The 12,785-nt window shown below is 40.9% G+C and overlaps 1 protein-coding gene across 3 annotated transcripts in view; it reads left to right on the plus strand.

The window, feature by feature from the left end:
* The first annotated feature begins 7,103 nt into the window (after nucleotides 1-7,103).
* LOC122560075 (beta-1,4-galactosyltransferase 5-like) overlaps nucleotides 7,104-12,785 on the plus strand; it is a 98,739-nt gene continuing 93,057 nt past the window's right edge. Inside the window, exon 1 of one of the 3 annotated variants that reach the window (XM_043710289.1) lies at nucleotides 7,104-7,343. In XM_043710289.1, the coding sequence (XP_043566224.1) occupies nucleotides 7,328-7,343 (16 nt within the window). In that variant the 5' untranslated portion in view covers nucleotides 7,104-7,327. Of the gene's footprint in view, nucleotides 7,344-7,392; nucleotides 7,910-12,785 lie in introns of those variants that run through there. The other 2 variants (XM_043710287.1, XM_043710288.1) reach the window with 2 other exon arrangements.

Genomic DNA, 12,785 nt, shown 5'->3' on the forward strand with positions numbered 1-12,785 from the left:
TGAATATACATGTAAGAATTTTCTTACCTGTCTTAATGGGGAATGTTCATTCCACACTCAAATGTGTCTTTGAAATGGAGCAATCAAATGAGTTCCTTTACTTAATACCAGAATTGCGAAATCACCTGTGAATTCTCACCATAGTCTACCACAAACCAACTTCCTGATGAAGGGTTTATGCCCAAAACATCGATTCACCTGCTCCTGGGATGCAGCTTGACCTGCTGTGTTTTTCCAGCACCACACTGTCAACTCCAGCATCCGCAGTCCTCACTTTCTCCAGGTTGAGGGATATGCCAGGCATATCTGTGTGTGTGCAGTTGTGGTGGTTATTGAATTTAGTAGGTCTTGATGGGCACAGTTTTGAGCTGTTATATTTGTTCTGAATTCATCTCATTTAGCACAGTGACAATGGGGCAACATGGTGGCTCGGTGGTTAGCACTACTGCCTCACAGCACCAGGAACCTGGGTTCATTTCCACCCTCAGATGACTGTCTGTGTGATGTTTTCACAATCTCTTGTAAAAGTCTCGGTTTCCTCAAGGTGCTCTGTTTTCCACCCATTGTCTATGATATGTAGATTAGGTGGTTTGGCCATGCTAAAGTGCCCATAAATGAGTAGGGATGTGCAGGCAAAGTGGACTAGCCATAGGAAATGCAGAGTTAGAGGGTTGGCGGTTGGGTCTGGTTGGAATGCTGTTTGGAGGTTTGATGTGGTCTTGATGGACTATAGTGTGCTATAGAACACTATACAACGTGTTCAAGAAGAACAGATACTCAAATAATACAGTGTGCAGATTCCTCAAGAACAACCCATGACAAGCAGACCAAACACAGCCAGAAACCCTAACCACCTTACCATACATCAAAGAAGTTTCAGAAATGACAGCCAGACTACTAAGACCCCTCGGAATCCTAGTAGCACACAAACCCACCAACACTCTCAAACAAAAACTAACAAACCTAAAAGACCCAGTACAACCCATGGACAAAACCAAAGTCATCTACAAAATTCCATGCAAGGACTGCCCAAACATTACGTAGGACAAACAGGAAGAAAGTTAGCCACCAGGATACACGAACACCAGCTAGCCACAAAAAGACACGACTCTCTCTCCCTTGTAGCCCTACACACGGATGAAAAAAAACACCATTTCGACTGGGACAACACATCTATCCTGGGACAGGCTAAGCAAAGACATACCAGAGGATTCCTAGAGGCCTGGCTCTCCAACCACAAGGCCATAAACAAACACATAGATCTAGATGCCATCTATCAACCCCTCAGAAAATGAACAGGAAATGACATCACCACAAACCCCAGGAACCCCATCCAGGACAAACATATAAATAGAAAGCAGGAGACAACAGCTTTGCTTCACTTGGAGGTCGCCACTGATGACGTTACCTAGCCAGGTAATGAAACATCTGGATATCAAACCTACAGCTCAGTGAGCAAACCTACACCCTAAACCCCAATCTGAGCGACAAACCTTCACAAACCTTGCAACCTTCTTCCTAATGTACATTCTGTGCTCCAGTGTCCCACAGCTTTGCCTTCAGGCTTTGGCATATGTTTACAGAGAGAAAATGAGGACTGCAGATGCTGAAGATCAGAGTCCAAAAGTGTGGTGCTGGAAAAGCACAGTAGGTCAGGCAGCATCTGAGAAACAGGAGAGTCGATGTTTCGGGTACTAAACATTGACTCTTCTACTCCTTGGATGCTGCCTGACCTGCTGTGCTTTTCCAACATCACACTTTTCGACACACGTATACAGATATTAGTGAGGAAAGCTTTGGAAGGTCAGTTGAGCTGTGTGTACCTTTGGCTGATGTTGAATGCTTAATCCTGTTTTTCCCTCAATTAGACATAGTATCATAAAATTCCTACAATGTGTTTCTAACCGATCTCTAATTAACCCACAGGAATCTGCAGATTCACACGTTTGGCTAGATGTTTAGTTCCTTTAAATGTGTTCTTGTGTAGGTAATGCACTGTTACTGAATTTTTAAACTTTGTCAGGAAAGAGTTATACATTTGCCAGCCCTGAAATGAAGCATAGAAAGGTTTGCTGTCCAATATGTCTTGTGGCTAGGACTTTGAAATGTATGTACTTTTTTTTTTCTATTTTTTTTAGATAGGAAAACACCCGAGTGGCCAGTGACAAACACTGCCCTTCACATCAAAGGGCAGTGCTGTGTGATCAAAACAGTGAAGGGGAGGGTAGGGACTAAATCAAAATAGAGTTGGAGGGAGAAATGATGCACTCCACTCCCTGCGGCACCCACCTCTCCCTGAACAACTCCAGGGTGTTGGTTGACACCGCGTGCTCCTTCTCCAAGGACACCCGGGCTTTAACGTAACCGCGGAAGGGGGGCAGGCAGTCGGTGTATGTACTTTATTGTTAAACAGTAATTGGATATGATTGGAGGAGAAGATTGGCAAAACAATTCTGGGCAGAAGTGAAAGGAACAGGGTGGTCATTATGGGAGACTTTAACTTCCACAACATTGACTGGAAATGCTGTAACTCTAGTACGTTGGATGGATCTGTTTTTGTCCAATGTGTGCAGGAGGGTTTCCTGACACAGTATGTTGAAGGGCCGACAAGCGGAGAGACCACACTGGATCTGGTACACTGGATCACTGATTCAGTGATAGGTGACCATGAGTTTGGTTACATTATTTTATGTGATGTAAAAGGATAGGTACAGGCCACAGGGCAAGAGTTATAGATGAGGGAAGGGCAATTATAATGCAATTAGGCATGACTTAGGAGGCATAGAATGAGGTAGCAAAATACAGGGGATGGGGACAATTGAAATGTGGAGCTGGTTTAAGGAACAGATATGGCGTGTCCTTGATAGGTATGTCCCTGTCAGGCAGGGAGGAAGTGATAAGGTAAGGTTTACTAAATAAATTGTATCTCTTGTTAAGCAGAAGTGGGAGGCGTATGTGATGTTGAGATGAGATGGTTCAGATGAGGTAATGGAGAGTTACAGATTATCTAGGAATGATTTAAAGAGAGTTAAGAAGTGCAAAGAGAGGACATGAGCAGTCTTTAGCAGGTAGAATAACGGAGAACCTTAAAGCTTTCTATAGGTATGTGGGGAATAAAAGGATGACTCGGGTAGGAATAGGGTCAGTCAAAGACAAAAGTGGGAAGTTGTATGTGGATCCTGTGGAGTTCGGAGAGGTGCTAAATGAATATTTCTCATCTGTTTTCACTCAAGAATAGGAGAATATTGTAGAGGAGAAGACTGAGATATGGGCTATTAGACTAGAAAGGATTAAGGTTAGTAAGGAGGAGGTGTTCTTAATTCAAGTAGGTGTGAAAGTAGATAAATTCCCTGGGCTGGATGGGATTTATCTGTGGATTCTCTGGGAAGATAGTGAGGAGATGGCAGAGCCTTTGGCCTTGATCTTTGAGTCATCATTGTCTACAGGTTTAGTACGAGAGGACTGGAGAATTACAAATGTTGTGCCCTTGTTCAAGAAGGGCAGCAGAGATGACTCAGATAATTGTAGACCAGTGAGCCTTACATCTGTTGTAGGTACAGTTTTAGAAAGGATTATAAGAGATAGGATTTATATTTATCTAGGAAGCAACAATTTGATTGGAGATAGTAAACATGGTTTTATCAAGGTTCTGAATTAGTGGTGCTGGAAGAGCACAGCAGTTCAGGCAGCATCCAAGGAAGCTCATTGGATGCTACCTGAACTGCTGTGCTCTTCCAGCACCACTAATCCAGAATCTGGTTTCCAGCATCTGCAGTCATTGTTTTTACCTCAATGGTTTCATCAAGGGTAGATTATGTCTCGCAAATCTCATTGAGTTTTTTAACAAGGTGACAAGCATGTGGATAAAGGTAGGGCAGTTAACGCGGTATAAATGGACTTCAGTAAAGCCTTTGATAAGGATCAACATGGAAGGCTATTGGAGGAAATGTGGAGGCATGGGATTGGGGGTGATTTTGCAGTTTGGATTAGAATCTGGCTTTCTGTAAGAAGACAACGTGTGGTGGTTGACTCCAGTTACTAGTGGTGTGCCACAAAGATCTGTTTTGGGGCCAATGCTTTTTGTCATTTTTATAAATGACTTGGATGCACGTATAGGTGGATGGTTTAGTAAGTTTGCAGATGACACTAAAGTCGATGGAATGGTGGACAGTGTGGAAGAATGTTGCAGGTTGCAGGGGGACTTGAATAAACTGCAGAATTGGGCTGAGAGGTGGCAAATGGAGTTCAATGCAGATAAATGTATTCTTCACTTTGGGAAGAATAACACGAAGGCAGAATACTGGGTCAATGGAAAGATTGTTGGTAGTGTGGATGTGCACAGTGATCTTGGTATCCACGCACATAGACCCCTGAATGTTGCCGCCCAGGTTGATAATGCTGTTAAGAAGGCATATGGTGTGTTAGGTTTTATTGGTAGAGGGATTGAGTTCCGGAGCCGTGATGTCATGCTGCAATTGTACAAAACACTAGTGTGGCCTCACATGGAATATTGTGTACAGTTCTGGCTGCCCCAGGAAGGATGTGGAAGCAATGAAAAAGGTGCAGAGGAGATTTACCAGGATGTTGCCTGGTCTGGAGGGAAGGTCTTCTGAGGAAAGGCTGATGGATTGGGTCTGTTCTCATTGGGGATAAGAAGGCTAAGAGGGAATTTGATAGAGACATACAAGATGATCAGAGGATTAGATAGGGTAGACAGTGAGAGTCTTTTTCCTAGATGATGACGTTAGCTTGTACATGGGGGCATAGATGCAAATTGAGGGGTGATAGATTTAAGACAGATGTCAGAGGCAGGTTCTTCATGCACATTGCCCTGTCTGCCAATGTAGATAATTCAGCCACATTAGGGGTATTTAAACAGTCCTTGGATAAGCATATGGATGATGATGAGATAGTGTAGGGGGATGGGCTTAGATTAGTTCACAGGTTGGTGCAACATCGAGGGCGGAATGGCCTGTTCTGCACTGTATTGTTCTATGTTCTATTGTCTTGCAGCTTTAGTCTTACTGTATCCTAAACCTCTAATATCTTAGAGCATTGTTTCTTCACCAATGGATATTTTATTCATAAATACACTATAGACCAGTTCAAAAGTAACAGTAGATAAAGTGCAAAACAGTTAATTTCTTTCTCTACCATGATCACTCCAAGTGCAGATGCAGATGTTGTGAGACTCTGGTGTGAAAGAGGGATCTGAGAGGGAGAGCCCTTCTAACCACCAGCCACCTATGTCTTGAAGTTTATTTGAAGGTTCTGGCCATTACTTCTGGCACTTTGCTGAATGACTTTTCTCAAGGAATTATCCAACAGGACTCACTTCCTGCCTTTGCTGCAGGTCTTTGAGGATGGGACGTGCAGACCATAGCAAATGTGTGGTCAAATGTGTTTTTTGCACAAGCATTTCCACGAAGAACAGGTGATAGTGCATGATCCAACTGACTGAAGCATTCTATTGCAACTTGGCTTCATCCATCATTTGCAGCACTGGGATAAAACAACATATGGTGACGCTTGGTGCTCTGGTTACAAGGGTCTAACACAGTATGTCGATCTGTGATGATGTGACTGAACTATCTTCTTCTGGTTATACAGCTTTCCCTGTGTACTTTGCTTCAAGTGACAAACTTTGGGTTGGAAAGTGATCTTGATGGCCTCCAGCTCTTAGAGATCCACTTTGACATCAACCCCGAACAGATAAAGCAGGAAATTCTGCAATCTTCTGTGGAATTGGAGATGTTTCCCTTTTTCCCTCTTTTGCTTTCCGTATAGCTTTGAAGATTTTGATGTGGAGGTGCCGATGTTGGGGACAAAGTTAAAAATTGCACAATACTAGGTTATAGTTTATTTGGAAGTACAAGCTTTTGGAGCGCTGCTCCCTCGTCAGGTAGCTAGTGGGGCAGGATCAAAGTGCACAGCATTTACAGTAAAAAATCAAAGTGTCATACAAGGACTGTAGATCCTCTGGTCGCTGGTTCATTTCCGGCTTGAAGGATGGAGAATTTTACGTGTGGCACGGTGGCTAGCACCGTTGCCTCACAGCGCCAGAGACTCGGGTTCAATTCCTGCCTTGGGCAACTGTCTGTGTGGAGTTTGCACATTCTCCCCGTGTCTGCGTGGGTTTCCTTCCGGATGCTCTGGTTTCCTCCCACAATCCAAAAATGTGCAGGTCAGGTGAATTGGTTATGCCAAATTGCCTGTAGTGTTAGGTGTAGGGGAATGGGTCTGGATGGTTTTCTCTTCAGGGGGCCGCTGTGAACTTGTTGGGCTGAAGGGCCTGTTTCCACACTGTAAGTAATCTAAATCTAACTGACATGGTGTATTGAACAAGCCCAGATTGCTGTTAAGTCTGTAAGCACTTAGAATAGGAATGCAGGTTTTGATTTATTGATATATAAATCCCAGAACTTATTTCAAGTCACAGTCTTGAGATAACATAGAAAAAAAGGTGACATCTCAGCTCAGTCAATGCATTAAAGGTGTGAGGTTAGAGTCTGTCTGTATCCCAACCTTGAGTCAGACAGGTTCTGTCCTCCTTTGGTGAGGTCTTACCAGTCTGGTTTTCCTTCAGCTTCCTCGAGTTGGGGTATGCTTGGGTATCTCATTGCATGTGTTGATTTACGATTGAAATACAGCATACTAAGCCTTTAATATACTTCCCCTCAGCATCTTAGCAAGTTGCTGCCTTTTCTTCCCCCTGTTGTTGCCTTTCCTGTCCTTACATTAGTGTACTGGCACTGAACCAAAATTTATTTTGAGAGTGAAGAGGAGACCGTTGTGATTGGTAGAGGTGGAGCCCACTCCTACACGTTCTGGTGCTTTTATCTGTGCTTTCTGTCGACCAGCAAGTAAAAATACACTTGCAATGTATTTTTAAAATAAATTAAGAATGAACCAAATGAAATAACAATAGAGGACACACTCGAGGAAGGTTTACCGAGTGGGTGGCGTTCTAATATAAAAGATTTTCGTTGGCAAACTACTCCTATGTTAACCCCATTGGAGTATGACGTACGGAAGATTAAAGCCACATTTTGTGTTCAGTCTGAATCACTTTTTAAGGGAGCGGAACGCGTCATTCTCGATGGTCCTGGCGCAGGCAGCCAGAAAGACCACACCCACGCCTCGGGGCTGGGGCAGGGATGAGAACACTACACAACCAACCCCTTGGGGAAACCCACTGAGATCAGGGAATGACGACCTACTTTGTTTCGGAATATCGTGTGAAATAAAACCCGACCGAAAACAAAAATCTGACATGTGCATGTTATTAAAGAAAATGCTGGCGATGCACTTTCCTCCTTGCCAATGAATGAGGGAGGGCGATGGTGAGCCTTTAACCTTGAATGGACACACTATGTCAAAAACAGAGGCTGCAGTTTCACCGAGGGAGATGCGAGGGTTAAAGGGATTAAAGGAATATCGATGTGTTTAAAACCAGCAGTATTGTTCCCGAACAGGAAATACATTCTTGTATGAAAGTAAAAAATCTTCCTTTTCCTTTCACCAGCAAGAGAGGGCGGTCCCGGTTCCCCCAGCCGGAAGTTGCCAAAAAAAAAGCTAGTGCAAGATCTGCATTCCCTTCGGTTTAAAGGCGGATTCCTTCTTATTCATGAATGCGGAGTGCAACCTCCTTTTTTACGCCGCTATTCCACCGCGGACACTCTCCCCTGAAGAAAATTCTTTGATTTTTCACTTTCCCCCAACCTTTTCACAACAAGAGGGTGTCTGTCTTCTTTCTCTGAACTAACGGGGGTCTGCAATTGTCATATATTTATTTTAAAGCGTAATATGAGAATTTTACGCATCCCGAACCGCTCAGTGTTTGCTTTGTTATTTCTCTTCTGCTTGTCATCTTCATTCCTGTACTTCATCTATGTAGCGCCTGGATTGGGTAAGTGTCCGTTTTGAATGTTTTTTTCCTCCCCCCTCTCTCTGATGGTTTTGTATTGTGGGGGCTCAGAGGGGATGGTGTTCCCGGAGGGGGTGGGAGAGAGCTGCTTTGCTGTTACATTTTCAGCTGACTGTCACATTCTCAGGCCCAGCCGGGAGGGAGCTTGGATCTGATTGAGATGGAGAAAGGAAACTCCGGAGGCTCTACCGAAAATCGCTTGGTGTCTCTCGAAACGTGCAATGTGTTCAAAAAGAAAGCTTTATCTATTGCGATACCAGGGCGGAAGTGCTACTTGGTTTGGTCACGGAATCGAAAAGACGCCCCAAGAAACAGTTGTGTGTGTTGCCGATGGACGGGCTTCATAAATATGTGCATATTGTTTTCTTTTAAAAATACATTTATCTCTAATTGTCCCCACAATTCCGTTCCCACCCCTCCCCCTGAGAGTTTGGGTGTTTATACAGTTGTGGATGTTAAGCGAGTTTTGAGAAGATTTGTAGCTGAGGTTGTGGATGTATTTCTGCATACTGTATCTACTTGTTACCAAGCAATCTTGGTTTACGCAAGTTCTTGTTACTGGAAACATTTGAATCACATTGAATTTCCCAACTCTCAGGAGACGATTGACGCCTCAAAATGTTGCTTTCAGTCGGCAATGCAGTGGTGCAGAGTCATTCACAAACCCTTAAAATGCTGCTTAAAACCCATTCGTCTGTTAACTGAGCAGAGAAATTTCCAGATAGTAGTTATTTCCTTCAGTAAGCTGTTGCCCCATTCTACAGTTCTCACGTGCTTTCTGCCATAGTAGTGCGGTCAGTCACAACATGGATGATTGTACTATTACAAATGTACTCTGAGAAAGACCTTTCAACCTGACAAAAGTCTAAATATTTTAGTTGTACAAGCTTGAGATGACTGTGAAATAAACGTTAGAACCACCTTGATTTAATGAGACAAAATGAGACTTCGTGATTTTTCGTGAATGCAAACTGACTTAATAGGTTTGTAAATCGTTCATTTTTCGTTGTGGGAATAGGAACAGCCTATGTTCCCATCAGGTCCCAGTTTATTTTAGAAGGGTGTGTTTAACAACTAGGAGCGATTTGATACAAATGTTGTTAATTCATCAAGGCCAACCTCAAGTGTTTTTTGTTTATTATTTGTATGTGTCCTCTATTCAATATGAACTTGTTTGGAACCAAGTAAACAAAATAATAAATTTCACTGATTGCAGTAAGACCAGATGATAGTTGCAGAGTATGACTAAGATTCTTGCATTGAGGAAGAAGTGACTTTTTGTTAGTTTTTAAATTGTTTGTCAAGGCCATGTTTCCCTTTCTTACTCTTTTTTACAATTCCAATAGAGAAACTGTCATTCTGTAACATCTTTCCATTTCCTTTGATCTCTTTTGGACAGGAGTCATTTTGAAATTTTGATCTCCATGATTTTGTCCAGAGTGCATTTGTCATTTTTAATATTGGGAATTGAGCTTTTTCATAGGGATTGTTATTAAAATACAGTTGGCTAATGAAGCATGTTCCATCTTTTAAAAAGAGCAATTTTTTATGAAAGAATACAAAAAGGATGCAAAAATGTTGGGATTAGAGTGACCGCCCCAGTAGAAGTTCACAGTGGAGGCTATATGCTAAAGGCTGAAAATGAGTTTAGTGTATGTGGCAAAAGTGAAAAGACTAAACTTGGCAATTTGCATGGTTTGTTGAAAATGTTTCCTGAGTTATGTTTTCAAGCTTACTATAATAGAATTTATGCTGAGAAATATTTTCAACACTCAGCATTCGTGTTTTATTCCCTTCTTTGCTGAAAATAGTGGGTTTTTGACTGTGGCTCTCTTTGCAAACACCAACGACCCAGTAGTTTTTTCAACTGAGCAGTCTGCACTGGTAGCCTTTCTGGGCAGAACATTTGACATTGAATGTCAATTTTTGGCTTTGACCTTGCCTAATATTCATAATATTGCCTCATCTGAAGTTGGATCACTGGCTTTTTTTCAAAGTCATTTTGTTATCCTACCTCTTGTACTACAAAAACTGAAGCAAGTTAATGGGTTCCCATTGCTCTTAACTGAGGCCTATTTAATTCTACAAGTCTAGTTATATTACACAAGGAAAACTTCGAATTAAATTTTGATTATGGAAGTTTTCAGATCTTGAATCCATTAAAGTTGTATTTTTTTTAAAAATGCTGGTGATATTTTTCAGCCATATCCTGATGCTGCCTAGCAGAAGGTGGTCTACTGGCTTTTATTAGCAGTGTGCTACTGTTTTGGATTTTTGTGGGAAAGGGACATCAAAAGTAGTTGTGCGATTTTAAATCTTGCCATTGTGGTCGTACTTCTTTGAGACAAGACATGAACACTATAAAACTGGCTTTATATCATTCTGTCTTAATCCTGGTAACTATATGTCATTTCTAACTTCATCTCTAATATCAGTTACACCAGAATTAAAGAAAAGCACCTTGTATTATGGTGTCTGTTGAAGCAAATTTATTCAATGACCTAATGTAAGTTTATACATTTACAAAGACATCTTAATGTATAAGATACAAACATGTTTATCAGTGTGATTTACATTTGGAAAGATATGTTTGAAAAGTCTCTATTGAACAACGGAGTGTCTCTCATGGTACAATGATAGTGTCACTACCCCTGGACCAGAGTGCCTGGGTTCAAGTCCCATCTGCTCCAGAGTTGTGTTATAACAAAATCTTTGAATAGGTTGACTAGAAAAATAGTAGAACAAAGGATGAAAGTTAATGGCATTTATTTCAATGTGAATCATTATTCCATTTCAGGCTGACTGATTTAGTATTTGTAAATATTTGCCTCACTAATTGATAATGCAAAGGTCCCTGAAACAAAATACAAAATACAAATACAGATGTGAAATCCAGGCAGTCCCTTAAACACTCTCTCTTCAGAGAACTTGCATGTCATACAAGCATGTTGAGAAATGATTCATACAATCATGACGTGATGCCGTTTGTTAGGAGTTTAAAAACATCTAGAAACTTTTTCATTGTTTAAATTTATCAAAAACATTCAATATGGTATTTGCATTGAAAAATGTAAATAACTATGATATTAACACTTAAAATTCTGAGCTAAACTTAAACTAACATCTACGTAATCAGTTTTTGTGCAAACTTATCAGGGATCTTCTTGAGCCTTCATGCACAGAGCTCCACTTTTCACGAGCTTGACCTGTAAGCGTATTATAATTTGGTGCTCCTCAATTTAGCCATAGACTTTTTGTAAACTATGATATAACTGCAAAAATAGTTTGTGTGAAAAGGAAACATGTTTCAATGAGTGTAAGGGTGACTTTTTTTCCCATAAATATTCTTATGAAATGTTGCATGATAGTAAAGTGTATTTTGAGTTGTTATAATGTCAATATTCTGCTGTTAGTTGTACAAAGCATTTCATCTGATCCTTAGATTGAATAGGTATTTTGATTTAAATGCTGACTGTCAGTTCTGGGCTCCAGACTGCAAGTGAGTTCTTTTCTACACCTGGACTTTTTCTCTCTGAATTTTCTTAAAAATAAATGTTATTGACTAAATTAGCACTGAAATGAGTAGACTGTGTTAATAATAAAATTAAGCATTAAAGTAAGGCCGAGCTTACTTTAATGTTACTGTGACAGAAGGCCTATTTGTTGGTGTGTCTGTTGGTATTTAACCTTGGTGTCATCCTTCTTTTAAAAGAAGGAATTTTGATGTGAAGTGGAATATGTCTAGTGATTTAAGTTATAGTAAAATTCTACACTTCTACATTTGTTTCTGTTGTCTGTCTCATCTGAAGTCAGAAATCATGACATTGAAATGCTTATAGCTATATGGGTTTGTTTGAAAAAATTTATAGAAAATAGGATTGTTCTTTTTCAGAAGTGGAAGTATAGGGGAAGAAAGTATGTATTGAAAAATAAGGTTGTCTGATTTCTCATGTCTGTTCCAAATAGGGGAGACTTCATTACTAAGTTTGTGTCCATTTGCAGTGTTGTAACCACCTGTGTGGGACAAACATTGCTCTTCTTAGCAATTCAGGAAGAGAGAACCTGGAAGATTCCTCATTGCTTTCTCTGTCCTCCTCCATGTCATACCCTGCTTAGCCTCCGCCATTAAAGTGAGTTCAGAAGGTCTATGACCATCGTGTGCAAAGCCAATATCTCACCATTTCTATTTGAGTAATTACAACTAATCGACGCTTATCACCAGAGGTGGCAATTTATTCAGTGCGATGAATACATCCTGATGTCTGTATGAGCTCTATGCTTGCATTACATATAAACATGACACTTGCATTTCAGCTCAATCATCAAAATCTATTAATTATTCCTTTTTGATTGTATGAATTACCTGCTGCTCATGTTACAATCAGGTCAGGCTTTCGGTCGGTCACAGGGAATGTTATGTATTCCATTTTTTGCACATGGCTATATTTCAATTAAAATAAAATTATCTAGATCAAAATGAAGGAAGCAATGTTGAAGGATTTCGTAAGTGACAGGGTTACCTCCCACCCTGAGAAAACGATGAAAATGCAGCATCAAGCACACACATGGGTATCAAGTTGTAAGGGGATCAAAGGTTATAGGGAGAATGCAGGAGAATAGGGTTGAGAAACACATCAGCCTTGATTGAATGACAGATCAGACTCGATAGGCTAAATGACCTAATTCATCTTCTGTATCTTATGGTAGAAAGGGGTCAGGTGGGGATTGTCTAGTACAGATAGGAATGGTAGAGGCAGTTGCAGTTAAAAATTTTTGGTGTCCTTGAGGTGTTTAGATTTTAAACCATATTGCTTTCTCAATCTCTGCATTGTTCCAAAACTATTGCTTGAACCACAGT

Source organism: Chiloscyllium plagiosum, chromosome 20, assembly GCF_004010195.1.
Source record: "Chiloscyllium plagiosum isolate BGI_BamShark_2017 chromosome 20, ASM401019v2, whole genome shotgun sequence".
Taxonomy (NCBI): Eukaryota; Metazoa; Chordata; class Chondrichthyes; order Orectolobiformes; family Hemiscylliidae; genus Chiloscyllium; species Chiloscyllium plagiosum.